General features: G+C 35.4%; 1 protein-coding gene across 8 annotated transcripts in view; it reads right to left on the reverse strand.

Moving 5' to 3' along the window:
• The window catches only part of tlcd4a (TLC domain containing 4a), a 46757-nt gene extending 22742 nt beyond the window's left edge, over window positions 1-24015 (reverse strand). For 2 of the 8 annotated variants that reach the window (XR_012399478.1, XM_695466.10), the window contains exons 1-5: window positions 23731-24015; window positions 6850-7019; window positions 4098-4187; window positions 3893-3951; window positions 249-343 (exon numbers count right to left, since the gene is read on the reverse strand). Coding sequence is in view for 6 of the 8 variants with exons in the window: in XM_695466.10 (XP_700558.3) it covers window positions 249-343; window positions 3893-3951; window positions 4098-4187; window positions 6850-7004 (399 nt within the window). In the remaining 2 variants the exon portion in view is untranslated. Of the gene's footprint in view, window positions 1-248; window positions 344-3892; window positions 3952-4097; window positions 4188-6849; window positions 7020-7099; window positions 7633-14938; window positions 15070-23730 lie in introns of those variants that run through there. The other 6 variants (XR_012399477.1, XM_005162852.6, XM_073940934.1 and 3 more) reach the window with 5 other exon arrangements.
• Between the last annotated feature and the right edge of the window lie 332 nt (window positions 24016-24347).

Genomic DNA, 24347 nt, shown 5'->3' on the forward strand with positions numbered 1-24347 from the left:
TTACAGCAGCTAACATAAACTAACAAAAGATGAATGATGATGACAGCAGCGCCACTAATGGAAAAACCTAACAGGTCTTCCAGCCTCCGACAAATTAGTAATTTTTAGCTCTATTGTTTAAAGTGTGTAGTGGAGGGAACACAGAGCTTTGAGCACCAGCTGCACACCTGACACCACCACTGCTCACTCTTGGTTGTCTCTTTCCCATCTTGCCTGCATGTTCTGTTATGGGACAACAGGGAACTCACCAGTACATAGTAGTAAGCATACAATGCTGCCAGGTGGTGGATTACAAAAAACTTGTCTCCTATTGCTCTCCAATAGTAAAATATAAGCAGCAGATCTGAAAAAAACACACAGAAAAAAAGAAGAGAAGTGTAAGAACTTTACTTTAAGCTACTTTTATGCAAAAAAAAACTCCCATAAAAAACTTTACTCCCATAAAGGTGATTCAATACTTTCAAAAAGTCACATGACAACATGACCAATCTATCAATACACCCAAGTCATTTATTAACAATTAAGTTAATTATTTATTATTGGAATACCATCATCCTCACAGTGCATGTTACTGAACTGGAAAGACATAACTTTCAATAAACCACTGGCTCAAATTATTACTAGTTTATCAATTAACATAATATTAAATAATAAAAAAAAACATACACAAAAATAGGGGGGTTGACAAATAATAATAATAATAATAATAATAATAATAATAATATTTTTTATCATTTGAATTTTTTTTATTTTATTTGCAAATAGGTCATAAAATATCAAATACAGAGCATTTATGTATTAACAAAACCTTAAAAGGAAAATAATAATGTTATATACATTTATATGCACAGTAAACATTAAAATAGTAATAAATAAATAAATAAATAAATAAAACTGTACACAAAAAAAGGGGTGTTACAAAAACTATTATTGTTATAATAATAATTATTATTATTATCATTATTATTATCATCATGTTTATTGTTATTATTATTATTTTATTATAAATTTTACTTTTTATAAGTCTTGGGAGTGATGCTATATTACACTTTGCATGTTTGTCTTTGGTTTTGATGCATTTCTATTATTTTTTTACAGTCTTCTTTGTCTACTTTAACATTATAGCAAAAAACGTATTATTACAACAAGCTGTCCCCAATCAAATTTTGCATTTCAAACATTTACAATTAAATGCCACATCAGCAACGATAGCAATATTCGCAGCAAAAACAGCTCAATTTCATTATTCAAACAGTATCATTTCAAAAAAATATTTTGAATAACTGACCAGTCTTCATAAAAATAGTCAACATACAGAAATATACATACATACAGGACTCAGCATATATATGTACACCCCTCACCCCTCATCTTTTAAATTCATATTTTAAATAAAAGCTATACAATATTATATTTGTGCATTTACATTCGAAAATCTGGAGCTAATCTAACAAAATAACTTACAATAATCATCCAAAAACTACTACACCCAAACTTACATGTTATAGAAATACATTAAATACCAATTTATAGATTATTATAAATTAAAAACTTTGTTGAAATTTTGTAGGTTGTAATTTTTTTTGTGCAATATTTAGCATGAATTTAAGTGTATTATCTTTCAATTTTTAAATATGTTTGGTGACTAAAATATTATTTTAATAAATATATCAGTTTTGTTTAAATGCACCAAAATACATTGTCTATATGCACTGGGAAATGGATGCAAATATTTATTTTCAAAATGGGGTGTACTCAATTATGCTGAGCACTGTATATACCTTACATACATACATACATACATACATACATACATACATACATACATACATACATACATACATACATACATACATACATACATACATACATACATACATACATACATACATACATATTAGGGGTGTCAAAATTAATTGTTTCTTCGGTGCACCGCAATGCAGACGCGGACAATTCGATATCAGTTCAGTAGTAATCATAACCAGTTATTATGTACTAACGTCATTTATGTACTGACGTCATTTATCTCATATGCGCTACTTAACTACTTAAAAAAGCAGAAATTGTGCACAATTTCACTTCGTGTGTGTTTGCTGGATAGTCTTTCACTGACACTTACAGCAGAAGCCCCTATCTCACTGCGATTAAGATATTAAAAGTAAACTCCATTTCTTTCTCTATTTCTCTCTCTCTCTCTCTTTCTCTCTCATTGTGGCCAATTTGACCTGCTGGCGTGACGTTTTTTTCTACTCTCTGCTTTTACAGCGATACTTCTGTATACAGACAAGAGCGCGTGTCTGCAGAGTGAGTTTTCTCCAGCACGTCTATCATGGATCAGCTGTGATCACCGCTGCAGTTTATCAGTGTCACTCAGGTGAACAGCACCAGAGCATTAGTGCCAATCTCAGCCCTTTCTGTTGAGCGTGTAACATATCATAGGGGTGTAAAAAAAGAACTCGCTAGACAAGGCTCAGAAAGCGAGCGGGATATTTACATTTATTTATTTGCTATAAATGCTCATGTTGTTTAAAGGTACAGTTCAGATATCTGACTTTTTATTAAAATTGAATTACAAATAGTACATAAATCTGAATATATTTATACATTTTAATACAAGAATTGCTTTGCTGTGAAGAAAATATAAAACTGTGTATAGTAAGCATCGTCAGTGCACCGTGATACACCAAGATATCGAATTGAACTGAAATAATGGCATGATAATTGTAACCGAACCAAACCGTGGGACCAGTGTAAACTCACACCTCTAATACCTTACATCCATACATACATAACAATAATAAAATAATTATTTAAAATCTTTTGAAATGTATAATAAAAACAATGTTTCAGAAGAGAAAAGGCTGAAAAACATTCAAGCTCAACTTACACACTTCAAAAGGGAGAATTATACTGTATATTAAAGGGGTGGTCCAGAATGTAATTTTAAGGCTTGGTTAATAAGATGCAAAGCAATGTGTGCTCATGTTTTACTTTAAGGAAATCATGTTATTTTTTCATATATCTCACTTTGATTATAGGACTGACATATTTCCTAGTTTGTCTGAAAAGCCCGCCCTCAAGTGACTCTGATTGGTCATCATCATAATGTGCTGCAATTCGCGGATCGGCTCCACCTCACACCCTTACAAGCACACGCGTTTTGTGTAAGCAGTCAGTCAACAAGTGTCTGCAACGAGTAAAAATGGGATGCAGCTCCTTTAAGAGAGTGTTTGTGTGCCGTTGTGTGTGTGTGTGTGTGTGTTTATACTATGAATTACCTGTAGCACGAGAAGCGCATGTGCGTGGGACCGATGTTTATTTTTAATTTTCTCTCATGCTCTGATTAAGTTAGTTTCTGTGGTGACGCTGGTGACGGAATAAAGCACAATATGTGGGATGAGACCTGTGTGAGCCTTGACTGGTTTTTTTTTTGCTGCTACACTCCAGATAGAAGAGCATTGCTGTATTTTTTAACTCAATGCGTTACACAACGTCTTTCACACATATCCGGAATATGCCTGTGTAAGTAACATGAATCGTTCATATATCTTTTGCGACTTCATTGTCTGAGATGTAAAACGCATGGAAAAGCTGTGCGTGTATGTGTGTGTGTTTACAGCAGTTTGACTGATAAATATGGATTTGTAGCTAAATCATTAGCGGTGGCGAACATTTCCCACGTCTTACATTCATAGATGTTGTTTATGTTCACAGCTACATTACACATCAACTAAAGTTTAAAACATGATATCGTAGTGGACAACCCCTTTAAAGCCTTTAACAATTAAAATCCTAACTTTGAAAGAAATCTTGAAGTTGACATGAGTCAAGATGTATAAACATTGGATTAATTAAACAAAATAAAGCATTGCATTAACTTTTAAGCTCTCACCAGATATGAGGTAGCCTGTAGTAATGCTCACGTTTATCTTCACCAGAGTAGGATCTCCCCTGTTGTGGTAAAGATGACAGTGCATTGAGATTTACAGCAACATCACCGTACAAACACACACAGAAAGCATCCTGCTTATCAGTAAAGAGCAGCGCTTTCCCAGCATGCCTTGCATGCAGTCGGTCTTGCCGGGCAAAACGCTCACCATACGGGGTCCTGATTGACGGCCTCATCGAAGAACAAGATGTAGAGGCAGAAGAGGCCGACCAGCAGAGCGTGGAGCGTGGACACAGTCCTGCAGAGACACACATGGGAGAAAACACTGATCACCGTTTACCGCGGTCTGCTTCTCCTGTAGAACAATGATGTCAAGGTAAAAACGATGCTAACTGCTGGGATCTCCTCCAGCTGGCTGTTCTTCTGACAGCTCGCTGAAATGAGCACATTATCGCTGACATCTTCGCCTGCTGCCAGTTTCTTTCAGCAAACACAGACATCAGGGATTCTGAGAGACGGCTTACAACCTGCTCTCCGCATTCTAACCTCCTGAGCAGACATTAAACGGGGATCTGTTTCAGTGTAGTGACTGACTGTTAAGAATAATCTGATGCTATTGGAATTGTAATATGTATGTATAATCGTTGGGCAGCACGGTGGCCCAGTGGTTAGCACTGTCGCTTGGGTTGGGCCAGTTGGCATTTCTGTGTGGAGTGTGCATGTTTTCCCGTAGTGGGGTGGGTTTCCTCTGGGTGCTCTGGTTTCCCCCACAAGTCCAAAGACATGTGGTATAGGCGAACTGAATAAACTAAATTGGCTGTAGTGTATGAGTGTCTGTGTGTATGGGTGTTTTCCAGGACTGGGTTGCAGCTGGAAGGGCATCCGCTGCGTAAAACATATGCCAGAATAGTAGGCAGTTCATTCCACTGTGGCAACCCCTGATAAATTATTCCATTCAATTCATGTTTATTCATATAGCGCTTTTCACAATATAGATTGTGTCAAAGCAGATTAACATAGTTCTAGTAAAGTCCAGATTTCAGAGTTTAAGTTCAGTTTAGACCAGTTCAGTCTGATTTAAATTTCACTGCTGAAAGTTAAACACTGTAGAGCAACTTCACCAAAGCACAGCTCCACAAGTTTCAATCCAAGCAAACCAGTGGTGACAGTGGCAAGGAAAATAAAACTTCACCAATTGATGAAGTGGAGGAAAAAAATAAGACACTAAGCTGAAGAAAAATGAATGAATGAATGTATAATAGAAAAGTGTACTTAATTCTAATTCTTTAAAGCAATAGTTCACCTAAAATGTTATATTCTGCCATCATTTACTCATTTTAGCTTCAAACCTTTAGTTTGAAGTTTCCTTCTTCTGTTGAACACAAAACATATTTTGAAGAATGCTGAAAACCTGTGACCACTGACTTGCTTAGTAGTTGTTTTTCATACTAAGAAAGTCAATGGCTACAGGTTTCCAGCTTTCTTTAGAATTTTTGGTGAGCCATCCCTTTAAGAAACATCCAACAGATACACAAAACAAAAGATGCTTAAATAGAAAAAAAATGTCTGTTATTATTTACACACTCGTTACTTATTCCAAACCTTTCTGACTTTCTTTCTTCTGTTAAACACAAAAAGATATTTTGAAGAAAGCCGGAAACCATTGGCTTTTATAGTATTTGTTTTTCCTACTACATTGTAAAACTCAATAAATTAAGTTTATTCAAAGTTTGAGGAAACCCACTGTGATCATTTTGTTTTGAAACAAAATGGTTTGAGCATTGTAAATGTATAATTATATATATATATATATATATATATATATATATATATATATATATATATATATATATATATATATATATATAATTATACATTTACAATGCTCAAACCATTTTGTTTAATATATATATATATATATATATATATATATATATATATATATATATATATATATATATATATTATATTTACACATCATATATTTAAACATCATATAGTCATATACACATAGTAAATCGCTACGAGTTCAGTTAACTTGAATTAAGTGCCTACAACTATATAGCTAGGGCTGTACGATTAATTGAATAAAGATTGTGATCTTGTTTCGAGCCCCTACACAATCTTAATCGAGCATCTCTACAATTCAGCCAATTAAATTTTTAGGTTCAGAAGTGATGCATAAAGGCGAATGCACAAGCCTTCACATTGTTTTATTAACGTTGCTCAGCAATGTGGACACCTCCAAATGCTGTTGAAAGAGTCACATACTTTTATAAGGTATAATTCACCTTCAAATGTCATTTTTGTCTTTATGTAGTGACATATTTGTATCATGATCTTTAATTTAAGCAAAAAAAAAAAAAATGTGATTATTATTTTATTCTCGTTGTCATTCTTATTTGATTTGATTTGAGTTCTGCTTAATATAATCAGTTTGAGTAACCATAACTCTATTTAATTGAGTCAAAGTAACTTTTTTACATATTTAAAGTTAAACTAACTCATTTCATTTAAGTGATTTTAACTGTTTACAGGTTTTACAGTGAAAGGAAGTCAATGGCTGCAGGTTTCCTGCTTTCTTCGGAATTTTGGGTGAACTATCCCTTTAAGAAACATCCAACAGATATCTCAGAACGTAGAAGACAATGCATGCTAAAAAACCTAAATGAATGACTCTCTCAAAAATTACATTTCTGTCATTATTTACACACTCTTTACTTATTCCAATCATTTTTGACTTTCTTTCTTACGCTGAACACAAAATAAAATATTTTAAAGAAAGCCAGAAACTATTAACTTGCATAGTATTTGCTTTTCCTACTTAGGAAGTCAATGGTTACAGGTTTCCAGCTTGCTTCAGAATTTTGGGTGAACGATCTCTTTAAGAAACTTCCAACCAATATCTCAGAATGCAGACAATGCATACAAAAAAAACTAAAAGACAGCTGTTTGTGTACCTTGAGTTCCACTCGATCTTCTGTTTGTGGGTGAGTTTGAGGAAGCCAGGGCTGATTCTGGACGACGCCCAGGGGCTCACGCTGTGAAAGAGCCACTGGAAAAAGAAAAAACTCACCACCGAGATGAGCAGGATCAGCTGGCTGAAGGGGTCCATGGCCACCCGACCCCACTGCAGGAGAAAGAGAGACGTGAACACGCTTTACACAAAAACACCAGCGTCAGGCTCAGCTCAAACAATGCAAAACTCACAGCTCCGGGAGAAAAGTAAAGTAAATGTTTAACAGACATGCCCTCTGCCATTACTGCGCTAATGTAAAGCACACGTCTCTTTTCTGTCGCTCCGAAAACCAATACATGTCACAGTATATCTCGGACACTTTATTTAAAGTATCACTGTTCATATTCAAGGTGCCAGGAGTGACGCAAGAGTTTGTTTACTATTCCAAAAGGCCGTCCAAAACGCTACATAATCTGGTTGCACAACTGTTTTTGAATTAAATATAGAGCTTCTATTGTCATAACTCGCACTGTACATGAACTGTTTCATGCTAGTATATCACATACACCAGCCGTCTCCTAAAATTGCATTCATCTGCAGTTAGAAAAGCAACAGGGTTTCCACTTCCTTTACAGTCTGGCTCATTGTGCACCGGAAAAACAAGTCTGTCCCCTTTTGAAGCACATAGTTAGGAAGCAGCGATCCATAATGATAAAACCTTTGGCCAAATTAAATCGCAACGTTCCAACTGGGTCTAGAGAGGGTGAATCAGCACAAAGAGCACAAGATTGGTGATTGTGATGCTTTGCGCTTAACTTACTTCCTGGATTTCCATATATGGTTGGTAGAGAAAACACACTGGGTTAATGTTCAATCAGTAACTGGGCTAAATAAAGTACTTAAAGGCTGTGCTCAATCGGCATTAGCATTAGGGACTTGTGTAAGATTTTACTTTTAAGCTTAAAAAAAAATGTTTAGCAAATGGATTAATAATAATTCCCTACAATTGTATAGTGCTTTTCTGGACCTTCAAAGCGCTTTTCACCATTTCTTTGGGGGGGATCTCCTCATCCACAACCAGTGTGCAGCATCCACTTGGATGACGCAACGGCAGCCATATTGCACCAGACCGCACACCAGCTGAGTGGTGGAGAGGAGAAGAGTGATGATGAAGCCAATTATGATATGGGGATGGTTAGGCAATTATTAAATAAATGGTTAGGCGATGGGGATGGTTAGGCGATTATTAAATAAAGTACATAAAGGCTGTGCTAAATCGGCATTAGAGTTAGGGACTAACTTTGCGCCAGACCGCACACCAGCTGACTGGTGAAGAGGAGAAGAGTGATGATGAAGCCAATAATGATATGGGGAAGGTTAGGAGGCCATGATGGACAGAGGCTAGTGGACACATTTGGCCAGGATGCCAAGTTACACCCATTTTCTTTTTTTTTTAAGAAACTACTGTTATTTTTAATGAACACAGAGAGTCAGGATTTCGCTTTAACGTCTCATCCGAAAGACGGGATTAGTCAAAGATGTGGATTATAAGTAGGAATGGGTTGGAATAAGATTGTGACGGTATGATAACCTTGGATAAAAATATCACGGTTTCACGGTATTGTGATTACTGCTCTAAAATATTTTCTTTTTAAAAGTTTGGGTAAAAACAGGGTTTCTGCATGTTTCATCACGTCCAATTTATGACTTTTTAAGACCTTTTTTAGACCATTATCAATGAAATTTCAGACTTTCGCAGGGGAAAACGCTAATAATTTTCTGTATTAACCAGTGGAAATGTTCTAGGACATGTTCTAAATGTGTCAAAACAAGCTAACTATTGCTACAAATATTTTCAGAATTCTAAAGCAAGGTTAATATTTATTTTGAGAATAACTACACCTTCAACTTCTAAATTATTTTAAAATGAATATAGAAAAAAAAATGTAATTTTTTAGGTGTCATTTATTCAATTTGAAACATTTGTTCTTACCTTTTCCCAGACTCCCCCAAACCCCCATCCTCATAAATCGCACCCTGCAATTAGTCTATAACTATAAATCAAGCAGAGGCGAGTAAATCTTAGTTTGAGTTTTCAGTGATCGTCTACTCTTTGTTGATCACCCCTGACCTACTTTCTGAATCTGAATTCTGCTGAATCTGAATTTCACAATATGAATTTCTGGTTTTGAATTTTAGGATATTGAATTTGATGTTCTGAATTTCTTCATCTTGAAAACTTGTAAATTGTATTTTTACAAAATGGATATCTGCAGTTTATGCATTCAGAACATAAAAAACTGATGTTTGAAAATATGTCTATAAAAAAAATTCAGCCTTTTAAAACCTGTTGTCTTAAATTTCAGATGTTCAATCCAGAAAAAAACAAACAAAAAGCACTCTGGGGTAAGTTCAAATGTATGGTCGGAGCTCTTTGGGTAAGGGATTCATCAAATCTGCAACAAGAATCAGTCCAAGGCACTCGAGTAAAGTGAAAAAATTAAAAAGCCATTTTTAATTATAAAAGGCTTTTTAATTTTTTCACTTTACTCGAGTGCCTTGGACTGATACTTGTTTCAGATGTTCAATATTCAAGTTAAAAAAATTTAATTAAGAATTTCAAATAAAATACATTTTTAACGACATTTAAAAAATTCTGATTTATTCGATTACAATTATCAATAATTCGATTTAACACAATTTAAATTCAGATTGTTTTGGCATATTTTTAGCTCCATAGTTGTGTGAGTGCAAAGCGTGCCTGAGCCTGAAACTGAAGATGCGACGTCACTCTTGAGGGACTGTTTCATTTGCATTTATTAATCATTCTTACTTTTCAATGAATGAAATTTGTCGTTGATTATTAAAGACGCAAACCTCTTGCTGCACATCAGCTACACCTTTAGCAAACCTCCTAAAACGTGCAACACGAGGACTTTTATGATAATTTATAAGAGTCAAAAGTGGTGGATCTGTTTTGCTAAATATTTGGAATTGTGAGTGTCACTGCATATCCAGGATTCCTCAATGTAATTTTAATACTGTTTTTAAGACTTTTTAAAGACCTTCTTAGAATATTTTAAGACCTCATCACCACTTCAAGTTCTAATCAGTATCAAACCTTTACTTGATAAACAGTTGTTAATAAACAGTTGTAGTTACATAAATCAATGGAGCAAAACTGTGCAACAGAACTCAAATAAGCTCAGAAGAAACAAAGCTTGAAAGAATAAGTTACGTGGTTGTAATCAGCAACAGGTTTCCGCCATTGTTTAAACTTGTCTTTCTCCAACCAGGAGTGCGCAATCTTACATTTTCACATTTAATGTCTGTTTTGCTCTATGGTTTTGCACATGTGGAGAGCGTCACATCACCTTCTTGCTTTTGTCGCAAATTACGTGACATCACCCGGATTGGGGAGTTTAGCCGGACATGCCCCGGCCTGAACCGATCGTGTTGATTGAGCACGCCGTTGTTAATATTAAGTGAAAAAAATAATATATATATGCTTTTATAGAGTCAAACACTTTGGATAACGCTAAAACTAAATTAAGACCTCATAAAAATGCGATTCGGTTTTTTAAATAACTTTTAAGGGCCTTAATTTTCTCATTGTTGATTTAATCAACTTTTAATACTTTTATAACCCCGCAGACACCCTGCTATCAAATGACTAAAAATTATACAAAACGATATAACTAAAGCAATGTCCACTGTACTGAGCAAGAGTGCTTCTCTTTCTGTCAAACTGGACAGTCACATCATCGATGACGTGCTGCGGTTCAGAAGGCAAAATGCAGTGCTAGTGCAGGCCGTCGGTGGTGAAGCGGACTTTAGCACGGTTTAAGGTTAGTACCTAGTGCGAGCACGCTTTAAATGTTTGAATCTTGATTTTTAGTCCGAGAATGAATTAGATCTGAAAAATTCACCCCATTTTGAAAATGAATATTTTTATCCATTTCTAATAAAAATAGCTAATGTATTTTGGTGCATTTAAACAAAACAGAATTATTCAACAGATATATTTATTAAAATAATATTTTAATCAACAAGCATATTTAGAAATGGAAAGATAATACAATTAAATTCAAGTTAAATATTGCAAAAAAAAAATAAACCTACAAAATTTCAACTTAATTTTTTTGCTTCACTTGATTTTCCTCTTTTTAAAATTTGTAATTAATATTTTTATATAACATATAAATTTGGGTGTACAAGTTTTGGACTGTTATCGTAAGTAATTTTATTAAATAAGCTTCAGATTTGGCTTCAGTACTCACTAATGAAATGTATAAGCACAAATATAATATTGTAAAGCTTCCTATTAAAATGTGAATTTTAAAGAGAGATTTGTGAGGGATGTACTATATATGCTGAGCATTGTATATTTTACCAGTTTATTTTAATATCATTAAATAAATTATTTAAAAACATAGCTAATAAAAATAGCATTTTAGCAAATAGTTGTCGCTATAAGTCAGAATTATAAGCCCTCCATTGAATTTTTTTTTTTCTTTTTTAAATATTTTTTAAATGATGTTTAACAGAGCAAGGAAATTTTGTAATTTAGTATGTCTGATAATATTTTTTCTTCTGGAGAAAGTCTTATTTGTTTTATTTCGGCTAGAATAAAAGCAGTTTTTATTTTTTTTTAAATCATTTTAAGGTTAAAATTATTAGCCCCTTAAAGCAATATTTTTTTCGATAGTCTACAGAAAAAAACATCGTTATACCATAATTTGCCTAATTACCCTAACCTGCCTAATTAACCTAATTAACATAGTTAAGCCTTTAAATGTCTCTTTAAGCTGTATAGAAGTGTCTTGAAAATAAATCAGTTAATAAAAATGAGTTATTAAAAATATTATGTTTAGAAATATGTTAAAAAAAATCTCTCCGTTGAAAATAAATTGGGGAAAAAATTAAACAGGTGGGCTAATAATTCAGGGTGTTTAACAATTCTGACTTCAACTGTGCATAGAAATATGTTAAATACAAGTGTCTGTGTTAATGTTTCAAATATCGGTAAAAATATGTCAAAATATGAAATAAAACAAATGGCAAAATATTTGTAGAAGCAGCATCATTTTACCAGGCATCTTCCAGTGGGCATCAAAGTGCTCTTAACATTTCCCTCTGATCTAATTTCATGACCTCTGGCACATAACGGCTAATGGAAAACATGAATCGGACTCTTACCTAAGGCTACAAGTTTTCAAAGGATGGCAGAAAAAATACAAAACATGAACCCTGTGACCTGAGTGTTGAAAAGAGACTGACACAGATTTCAAAAGCGTGAAATTGAAGTTCTGTGGCTTTCAGACCACATTTACAAGCTTTGAGGTCATCTATATTGAAGAGAGTTGGGTTACCGAAACACACTTACAGCAAAGAGAGAGATAAACAAATAGGCAGACAGATAGATGTACTTCAGTGTGCATGCACAAAGTCTTTACTACAGCATTTAACATGTCAGAACCTTCAACGGCAATCAAACGGTCAGGCCAGGAGATCTGCATTTCGTTTTGAGAAGCAAATTTCACTCTAGGAGTTAGTAATTTAATGCGATCAAATATGCTATAAATAACGCCTGTAAAACATTATTTATAAAATCAACAGTACCACTAGGCATGGGCCGGTTTAAGATTCTGATGGTATGATGACCTTGCATAAAAATATTACGGTTTTACGGTAATGTGATTACTGCTCTAAAATATATTCTTTTTAAATGTTAGGGTAAAAAAACTTACTATTTCCTCTTTGAACATAATACATTTTCAGAAATATTCAACATATTTTAGAATAGGAAACATCCCAGCAGGCACAGGACATCAACATGACATCAGATTGACGTTGTACCCCAATGGGGGTCTTTGGATTTTGTTTGGAATTGAAAATCGGGTTGACATCAGAACCCAACGTCCAACCTAAAAATCAATCAATTATCAACATCTAATGATGTTACAGCTTGACGATGTGTGGACGTTACCACTATGCCTATCAGACGTTGGGATTTTGGTTGCCATACCTGACGAATAAATGTCAGTATTTGACGTCAATATGACGTTGGTTTAAGATGTTGCCTCAACATTGGACTTTGGTCACTTTGTAAAACATCCTAAAATCAACGTTGTTATTGGACATCAACATAATGTTGTCCTTAGATGCTGGCTAAACTTAGAATTTTGGTCACCTGACGTCACGACCTACATCTAACCTAATATTACTTCTTATGATGTTGTGTGCCTGCTGGGATGTCAGCGTAAATAATTAAAATAAATCATTGAATCATTCATTCTGCTGTCTTCATTCATTTCAAAAACACAGAGTTCTGTACAATTTGAAACGGAATCTTTGGAGATCTTTTCTGCTGGCGATACTGACGTCCTAAAAACAGCAAAATGAATGTAAATAAAAATCTTACACACACCTTGGAACCACCTAAAATTTGTTTTAAAACCTTGACTTAACCAAACCGTGAAATACCCTGAAAACTGTTATGGTCCCATATCAAACTAGCACCTCCACAAATAGGCCTGTCTTATCGCATGACCTTAAGACACGACCTCAATCATTTTCACACAGTTAGGTTTCGTCTGCGCTATTTGTTTGCCGTTGCTTGGCGTGTGCCAGCCTTATTAAACATACATGGATTCATCTCACAGAGTGAAATACTACAAACACGACTGAATTTATGAAGCAAGTTTGGAATTAAAAACAACGATATTAAAGTGGTATTTTCATGTGCTTTTAGATGCAAGATGTACAGTCATAGATCAACTAGGCAAACAGCTGTCAAATCACAAAATGATTATCTTTGATTTCAGGATCACTCTGGCTGTGTATTAAAAAAAATAAATAAATAAATAAAAAATATTCACACACTTCCATACTATATAGTAAGCTTAAAAACAGTATGTGAGCGGAGTAGTGTGTGCGAATTCACAGAATTCGAAAAACAGTAAGTGAAAAGTACCTGGATGATCTACTACTCCAGCGAGATTCTGAAGTGCGTATCAGATAGACGGTAAACTATCCCATGATGCAGCGCAAGAGAATTCATAAAGCAATGCAACCGACGCAAGTAGGTCACTTGATCATGACAAAATGTAGTATGTCTGAGTTTCATTCATACTGCTCACATTCACACTGCATAGAACAAACTTTTCTTATGGCCTAGCTGGGTGATATGGCAAAAATGCAATCTTGATAATTATATTTCATATTGAACAGTAACAATTTAATATTTCAATTTAAGTTGTTAATGCTTCCAGATTTAAAAGAGTACCCCAACAATGACTGAAGCCACAAAAATTAGAGCGTCTATTATATGGCATGACATGTTTCAACCGATAAATCTTCGGAGGCCGAAAATACGGTACATCTCTATTATTAACACACTTTTAGATTCCTATTGCTGTACATTTCAGCGTTGTGATTGGTTCTTAGATCAATAAAGATTAAAAAGTCCAGAGCTTATCATTGTTATTGACATGAATTTTATTGCGATTCTATATAATATTATTTATCGGCCCAGCCCTACCGTGGTTATTTAATTTTCAATGCAGTACCTTCTAAGTAGTAAGCGATTTCGGACGTAGCGTCTGATTAAATCCTCTGCGATTTTGTAATGTGTACCTAGTGAGTGAACAGAGTTTGCATGTTCTGCATGTCTGAAGTGTATGGGTGTTTCCCAGTGATTGGATGCAGCTGGAAGGGCATTTGCTGCATAAAGCATATGCTGGATATGTTGGGCGTTGATTGCACTGTGGCGACCCCAGATTAATAAATTAAATAAATTATTAATTAAATTAAAGCCGAAAAGAAAATGAATGAATGAATAGTCGGTGATCTAATCTGAAAGCAGCTCTTAGATGTTTTACTGATTGCACAACTGGCTTTCCTGACAAAAAGCACATTAAAATTATCTTTGATTAATCATGCAGCGCTCATTTTAATGTTCTGGATTCATAGCAATCATTTAGGTTTAGAAAAGACACTACAATAAAAACTTGACATTTGTTAAAAAGTCATATTAACAAAAGTGAGGGGTGACATGGTGGCTCAGTGGTTAGCACCCATAGCCTCACAGCAAGAAGGTCATTGGTTTGAGTCCCAGCTGGGTCAGTTGGCATTTCTGTGTAGAGGTTTCATGTTCTCCCCACGTTGGCGTGGGATTCATCCGGGTGCTCTGGTTTCCCCCAAAGTCCAAAGACATGCGCTATAGAAGAATTGAATAAACTATTGTTATCTGTGTGAATGAGTTAATGTTTCCCAGTACTGGGTTGCAGCTGGAAGGGCATCTGTTGTGTAAGCCGAAGGATAATGAATGAATGAACATAAGTGAGTTGTCATAGTACTCAGTTTGTTGTCATTTTAAATACAAGCAGTTGAGTCCCACTTGTCACTAATTCAAAAGTGAAAGTAATTAATAAGTACAAGCTATTTAAAAGAAGCCGCGCTCCCGGTGATACCGGTATTACCTGTGCTGTCATACATTGGTTAAACAACAGGGAAATGTTGTGACTGTCACAATTATGTGACTGTACTTAACTTGGAAACTTAGAGTTAAAATGAGTGTTACATGACTGGTGAAAAGAAAGAAGAATAGCTGTGGTGTTCCTAAAATTCAACACAATTCTTTATGCACTTTTATTGATTGAGTCTGATTTAAGGTTAACATTTATGTGGCTCATTCATTTATTTTCTTTTCGGCTTATTCTCTTTATTAATCAGGGGTCACCAAAGCGGAATGAACCGCCAACATTTCTAGCAGATGTTTTACGCAGCAGATGCCCTTCCAGCTGCAACCCATCACTGGGAAAATGTATGTGGTTAATTATATTCTAAATCAAATACCCACAGAAAAAAAACATCTGAAATTGTAAATTTGGTGAAAAGGTGAAATAAATGTGAAAAGCACAATGTTTTCCTACCAGTTCTGATTCAAATACAAATCCTACTAAAATTCTGCTGCTCTTTGTTTCATTTTACACTATCTACAATTAAATTAATAATGTTGGTTGGTAGGGGTGTCAAAAATAATCGTTTCTTCGGTGCGATGCAGACGCGGACAATTCGTTATCCGTTCAGTAATAATCATAACCGGTTATTACTGACGTCATTTACCTCATATGCGCTCTGTCGCGAGGGAGGCGATCGCGAGTATTTACAGCGCTTTAACTACTTATAACTCATAAACTGCACAATTTCACTGTGTGTGTTTGCTGGATCAGTCTTTCACTGACATATACAACAATAGCCCCTATTTCACTGAGATCGAGAGAATGAAAGTAGCCTACTCCATTTCTCTCTTTCTCTCTTTCTCTCTCTCTCTTTCTCACACACACACAGTGGCCCATTTGACCTGCTGGCGTGGCTTTTCTTCTCTACTCGGCTGTTTTACAGCGTTACTTTTGCATCCAGAAACGAGCGCGTGTCTGCAGAGTTTTCTCCACCGTGTATCATACATCAGCACTGAGATCGCCGCTGCCGCCTGCCGCTCAGTGTCACTCATCTGTGAAGAACGCAGCGCGCAAGAGCCAATCTTCCAAAAATTTTTTTAGAGGGTGTGACCAAACAAAGGGGTGTAAGAGAACTAGACAAGGATCAGAAATTGAGCTGGATATTTATATTTGTTTATATTTTTTGCTAAATGCTCGTTTTGTTTAAAGTTACAGTTTATATATCTGACTGTTTGTATTAAATGACAAAATTGTATTACAAATAGTATATAAATATAAATATATTCATACATTTTAATACAAGAAATGCAGCTGTGAAGAAAATATAAAACTGTGTATGGAAAGCACCGTCAATGCACCGTGATGCACCGAAATATCAAATTGAACCTAATCGATGGCATGATAATCGTAACCGAACCGAACCGTGAGACTAGTGTAGGTTCACACCTCTATTGGTTGGGCTAATCCATTACACAAAATTAGACTGAAAGACAGAAATACATTCATTGATTTATTTTCTTTTCGGCTTAGTCCCTTTATTAATCTGAGGCACTGAAAATCAATCCAAAGAATCCTGAAGAGTACCGCAAGAGCACATGCTGTTGTGTGTGTGCGCGCCGTGCTTATCCTCGGACAGCAGAGTACACACACATCTAACGCGATCTTAATGCGAGCGCTTTAATGGTCAAATATATGCACACTTGTGTTAGAGCACGGTGTTTAGTGATTATTCATATTAACCCTCATTTGTGTAAAAAACTAACAAGTTGAGAATCAAAAGACATGAGAAAGAGAAACCATATCAGAGCCGCACTATTCTTAAAGTGACAGCGTGCGATATTCCTTCTGCTGCCGACTGTTTTTATCATTAATCAATATTAAAATCAAAAATACAGTGAAGATGCTTAAAGCACAGTTTAAACATAACAGATTTAATAACTCATTTCTAATAACTGATTTCTTTTATCTTTGCTTTGATGACAGTACATTATATTTTACTAGATGTTTTTCAAGATACTAGTATTCAGCTTAAAGTGACATTCAAAGGCTTAATTTCTTAATTTCAGTAGTTTCTTCTGCAGACAATCAAACATATATATTGCTTAAAGGGGCTAATAATATCGAGCTATTAAAATAGGTTTCAAAATATTCAAACCTGCTTTTATTCTAGCTGAAATAAAACAAATAAGCCTTTCTCCAGAAGAAAAAAATATTATAGGAAATACTGTAAAAGAAAAACTCTGTTAAACATAATTTGGGAAATATTTATATATTAAAATAAATTTACAGGAGGACGAATAATTTTGACTTCAACTGATAATCGTTTTGAATAATCGTGATTACAATTATGACCAAAATAACCGTGATTATGATTTTTCCCATAATCGAGCAGCCCTATTCTATACTGTACATTATTTCTGTTAAGTGACAAGACTTTTGTATAAGCAGAGACAGACCTTACTGCCCTAATTAAATAATTAAAAATCAAAGCATGATGATTTTTTTGGTAAAATAAGCATAATCTTGAGGCCTTTGTCCTTCATATAAGCCACTTCTAATACCAAATGATCATCTAGAAGTTTTTATTAGTTGTTCCTAAAACTTACATAGGCGAGAAGACTTTTGTCAGGTAGTGTACATTTGCAGACTTATACCCAACCTTAAAAAACCTCAGAAAGATTGTCAAAAGCAGGAAAAAAAGAGGCAGAACATTGTCACAAAACCCCTAATAAAAAAACTGTGACATCAGCACATCTGCTCATAGGGTGAGAAGTCCAAAAACATACCGTGACTAAATATAGACGGTCTTTATGAAGAAAGAGGCTACATGTACACACACATCCACCCACTCGGAAGAAGGGGTGGGGTAAGTGTATTTAAAGATCCTATAGGGTGATGTGGCTGTGAAGGGCAGCCACCTAAAGAGGTCACAAAGCAATGTATAGCAATGTCTGTGGTGGCTCAACAGGAAGTTCAGCAGTTCTCACATACGAAGGCGTGATCACACATTTTCTGCATGTAATCAGCTGTGAACATGCAATCGAAAAAAAAATCCAGTTTCGATGACAGAAATGTTGGATCAGGCTCGTCTGATAAACATGCTTTCCATACTAGCAGGTTTATCGTGTTTTTTGGTCACAGCACTGACGAAGTTACATTGCTGGCATGCTTTTGTGCACCGAGTAAATGCGCAATGCATTAAGAGTGCAGCCTTATGAATGAAAGATTGGCCAAGTAAAGCTAGCTCACAGAGCAGCAGGATGGATGGACGCTTTAATAAAGCCATGAGAAAACTGCAGTGGCAGACAATGTATGCATGTATTTGTGAAAGTACTGAAAAACACATTTAAAATGATACATTACTAAAACCTTATGATAACAAAATAGTTAATAAATATATTTATTAACTATTTTGTTATCATAAGGTTTTAATAATGAAAAGATTTTTAACTTCATTCATTTTCTTTTCAGCTTACTCCCTTTAAGATTTACTACTTCATTTAAAAAACTAGAGGTGTGAACCTATACTGGTCTCACGGTTCGGTTACGATTATCACGCCTTCGATTCGGTTCAATTCGATATCTCGGTGCATTGACGATGCTTTCTATATACAGCGTTATATTTTAGGGGCGAGGTTATAACAAGCTGTTTGTATAAACACACAGCACCACACCACAAAAGAAGCACTTTTCCGACGGTCCCTTACTGAGAGCTCCTTTTAGCGCGTGCTCTCCCGGCTAAACACATATTGCAAGGGCTTAAACGGAGCAGTGATCGTAATGTCGAGCGAAAAAAAAAAGAAAGACAGCTGTGAAACATAACCAGCTTTGTCTTTTTGTAGGAAACACACTTTAGATCTTTTTAGGGTAAGAGTTTTTTGAGTTAATGCCGTCTAGTTGAATGTGTGTCAGGAAAATCGAAAACAAAACCAACTGAACCGCATTCATTTCTGGCGCCCCCCTGGATGTACAGCGCCCTTACATTTACATTTACATTTAGTCATTTAGCAGACGCTTTTATCCAAAGCGACTTACAAATGAGGATAAGGAAGCAATTTACACAACTAAGAGCAACAATGAATAAGTGCTATAGGCAAGTTTCAGGTCTGTAAAGTCTAAGAAGGGAAGTATTAGTAGTATTAGTTTTTTTTTTTGTTTTTTTTTGGTACAGTTAGTGTGATATTCAGAGAGGCAATTACAGATTAGGAAGTGTAGTGGAGACTAAATAGTTGAGTTTTTAGTCGTTTCTTGAAAGTAGCGAGTGACTCTGCTGTTCTGATGCAGTTAGGGAGTTCATTCCACCAACTGGGCAGATTGAGCGTGAGCGTTCGCGAAAGTGATTTCTTCCCTCTTTGGGATGGAACCACGAGGCGACGTTCATTCACAGAACGCAAGTTTCTGGAGGGCACATAGATCTGCAGAAGCGAGAGCAGATAAGAAGGAGCAAGGCCAGAAGTCACTTTGTAGGCAAACATCAGAGCTTTGAATTTGATGCGAGCAGCAACTGGCAGCCAGTGCAAACGGACTAGCAGCGGAGTGACATGTGCTCGTTTAGGTTCATTGAAGACAACTCGTGCTGCTGCATTCTGGAGCAGTTGAAGAGGCTTGATAGAGCTAGCTGGAAGCCCAGCTAGTAGAGAGTTGCAGTAATCCAGTTTGGAGAGAACAAGAGCTTGAAAAAGAAATTGAGCTGCATGTTCAAATAAGAAGGGTCGGATCTTTCTGATGTTATAGAGTGCGAATCTGCACGATCGAGCAGTTCTAGAAATGTGGTCAGAGAAGTTTTTTTTAGCATATGCTTATGGTGCCTATGCCACGGGCCGGCCCTGAGTTACCTGAGTGTTGTAAATACTCGCGCTCACCTCCCTCGCGACAGAGCGGATAGGAGATAAATGACGTCAGTACATAATAACCGGTTATGATTATTACTGAACCGATACAGAATTGTCCGCGTCTGCATCGCGGTGCACCGAAGAAACAATTAATTTTGACACCCCTATAAAAAACCCAATACAATCAGTACAAACAACACTTCAGCATATTATTTGCAATAGTCACATGATCACGAGTACGCAATGTTGAGTCTGGATTATAATTTATCATTTTGCAAGTGTTTTTTTTTTTTTTTAGGCTTGTGACTGTCTGTGAGTTTTAAAAGCATTCAGGCATAAAAAGAATGTACCGTTTGTAACTTTGAAAAAGGTAATAACGATTAACTTTATTGAGTTATTTATAAAACAAAAACTACGCAGTATTGTTTCACATTTGATTATTTAATTACTGTTTACCTGAAAACAATTCAGCTCTTCGGAAGACAATAAAACGCTGTTTATTTAATTAGCATATTTTTCTTTATTGAATTCATCTATGCTTGTAGATTGTTTGTTATATGTTACGCACCCCCTATGAATCATCCCAATCAATCTAAAATCGTTTATTTGAGAGTGCACAAGAAGATCTGCGCTTGAGCAGCGTAGGCTATCTTTGAGGGGGTGTGCAAGAAGTTTTGTGCATGAGCTGACGAAATTGGCGCGCAAGCAAAGAGATTTGCATGCTCATAGGCCATTACATAAATGCGATCTCGACTTAATACTGCGCTCACAACATTTGTCATTGAAATAACACTACATGTAGTTGATAGATCTTTGTAAAAAAAAAGGCCTGCCGCCACAGCTGGAAAAAAATCTTAGAGGAAACACTGATCATTTTTTCCAAACAGTTTTTTCTCATTTAGAAAAAGTGTTTTCGTAGTATGGCTGTGCTATATGGCAAAATGCAAACTCAATTATTTTCCATATTGAACGATAACAATATTTCGATATAAGTAGTTAATGCTTTCAGATTCGAAAGAGTACCCCAACAATGACTGAAGCCACAAAAATTAGTGGTCCATTAACTGGTGTAACATATTTTCGGCTGATGAATTTTCAGCGGCAAAATATCTTAAATATTAACACACTTTTAGATTCCCATTTCTGCTGTTGTACATTTCTGCTGTGTGATTGGCTCTTAGATTAACAACGTCCAGAGCTTATTACTGTTATTGACATAAATTTTATCGCGATTCGATATAATATCATATATAACATCAATATATATCGCAGAATAAAAAAAGTAATCGCAATGTGTCATTTTTTTTTCCAATATTGTGCAGCCTAAAGCAAAGTATTTTCAAATATCAAAGTCATAATTGTCAAGAGACTGCAATTATGATAAAATTTCTAACAATAATCTAGATATTTTAGTTATGATTAGGCCCACATGAAATTTGCGCGCGCAGTAATCTGCATATTTTTAGCCCATCAATGAGTCTATTTATTTACTTGTGTAAATGTGAGTAAATTTATATTTATTGAGTTTTGAAAAATTTCACTAATAATATTGACTAATATCAAAATGTTCATTTGATTTATTTTCAATACAGTTTATAAAGTAATATTATCTGTCTTTTAGTAGATCTTATGTGATAGGGTTGGGACGATAGACTATGCCATTATCCATCGCCGATGGCCAATAGTCATCACAATGCTGAGCCGGCATCACGACCCTCCGCCCCGGTCCCATTGCAGCAGCAACCCAAAAATACACACTTAGGCCCCTTTTACACTAATAAGTCTCAGTTTTAAAATAGCATTTCAGAACGAAAACTATCCACATCCACACTGACGTTTCATCTGGCATTTCTGAAAAGCCCTCCTTCCACACTATACCAGAGAGGATTGCACGTTGGACAGCTTATCAAGAATGTATTGTTGGATCACATCTCACTATAATTGTTAAACGTGCATTTAATTAATTTTGTCTCCATCTAACGACTCTTCTGTTTTTTGAATCTATCAGGTAACGTGTCACACCGTCAGTACACTGCTTCAATCTTTCGCTTTCACACTTGTGCTTACTAATTTTACTGAAAACCTCATATATTTTTTGGTGGTGCAACTTTTTTACCAACCAAGTTTGTCGATGCCATTGTGATGACACAGATCACTCTGCCTATTCATGCCAGAGTCCCACTGAAAAAATGATTGACAGGTGGTAATTTGTGTGTAACTATTTATTTATGATTAGGTTATGGGTGAAAATAAAAAAAGACCATGCGGGTCAGGTAGTTGAAACGGTCGGCTCCAAATAATTAATTAATTAGTTCTGAATTGAATAATTATTCATAATAATCAAAACACCGCAGCCTACGACAACGATGCCATTGTCCATCGCGATGTTTCACATTAGACATTGTATGATGCCAAAACATCGCCCAACTCTAATATGAGAGACTTACTTTGTTTACCAAATAAGTGCATCTAATTAGATTTGCATTGTAAACATTAAATGAAACTTTAAAAAGCTATAGTTTTTTTTTTTTATTTAATATATTATGGTTTTAGTTATGATACTCACAAAAGTCATTCCACATAAATCCGCAGATTTTTTACTAGTTTCTGCGCTGAAATAGCAAAAAATGTCTGCAGATTCTATCTGGCCCTAGTTATGATCCACTTTTAGTTATTAAAATATTTTATTGCTTTTACATTTAAGGATTTAAAAAGCAGTTGTGTTAAAATAGCATAGACATTTTATTGTGTGTTTTTGCCTTGAAAATATGAATAAATAACCTGACACCTGCTAAACCTGACATTTAGGAACCATTAAAATTATATATATAAAATATATATATTTTTTGCTAAATATTTCATTTAAGGTTTTAAAACCAGAACAAATACTATAAATATTACATTTTAATTAAACTACTTAAAAAAAAACATTTCGTGTGGCATTTTTCTAACACACACACACAAACACACACACATTACAGTGTTAAAACTGAAAGTACTATAAACCAAAATCAGGAAGAGCAGAATAAAAGTAAACAATAACTTACTTTTCAACTGTCAGAAAATCACTGTTGATTAAAAAATGTCAAACACGGTGGTTCATATAAAGCTGTGCAGATATTTAGACTGAATGAAGCTCCAGTTCATGAATTCCCAGTCTTAAATCTTAGCAAAATGCTTTCCTTCATACTGATACACACTCGAAGCACGGATTTTGGCTCTATAGGACGTAGTTTGTCAATAAAGTCGGTCATTTAACGACTGGTGTGCTGCATTGAACCGCATTGCTTGTGTAACGAATGCACATACATGTGTATATTTATGCTTAGATGTGCATGTTACGGGTTCCCACAACACAAGTGTTACTATTCAGTACCGACAATATGACAATGTCAATAAATACAGCATCGCATCTGGATCTCGGCACTGTAAAACATTGCGATGGACGGAAATCGACTTGTGTTGTCATCAGCAACATGCCTGCTTGCTTTCTTTAGGCCAAATCGCACCGCAGTGCTGAATGAAAACACGTCGCCTGTGCGATAAAATATGGCATGATATAATGCGATTAAACCATAGGCTTACCTTTTATCGAACATCAATGGTGTCTGTGGGTCAGTTGCGCATGGTGTCTGAAAACATGGACTGATTAAATCCGTGTTTTTCCGTCAGTCAGACACATGCATGGTTCTCCTCTCTCCACGGCGATATGAAATGCATGATTTCATATCAAACACGGAAACGACAGGTTCTTATAACAATCTCAGCCTGCGATGTGTTTCATAAGCGCGAGTCGGCGAAAAAAACATGTTGAGGATGATGTTGTGTGTTGATGCCTGGCTGTATGTTTTGAGGTGAGGGGAAAAAAGCGAGGAATCCAATTTCGGTACATCCTCTTTTGAATTATGAATCATCAGTGAGTCGATTCTTTTGAATCTGTTCACTAAAATGATTGGTTCATTTCTGCGCAGTGACTCCAGTGGGTGGCGGGGAACTAAAAGTGGCCTAAATGAATCAATCCCTCAACAGAGTCGTTGTAAAACGAGTTTTCCGTCTCTAAACAAACTATAAAGTCGTTTTCCTCCATTTATACCGTCTTGAATTTGAACTGGTGTATTCATCACAACATTAACCGCCAAAATAAAGTTCCAACAAAGTCCTTACAACGTGTAACGTTAGAGTGCATATTTCTTACACGTTCA

Source organism: Danio rerio, chromosome 24, assembly GCF_049306965.1.
Source record: "Danio rerio strain Tuebingen ecotype United States chromosome 24, GRCz12tu, whole genome shotgun sequence".
In the NCBI taxonomy this organism is placed as follows: Eukaryota; Metazoa; Chordata; class Actinopteri; order Cypriniformes; family Danionidae; genus Danio; species Danio rerio.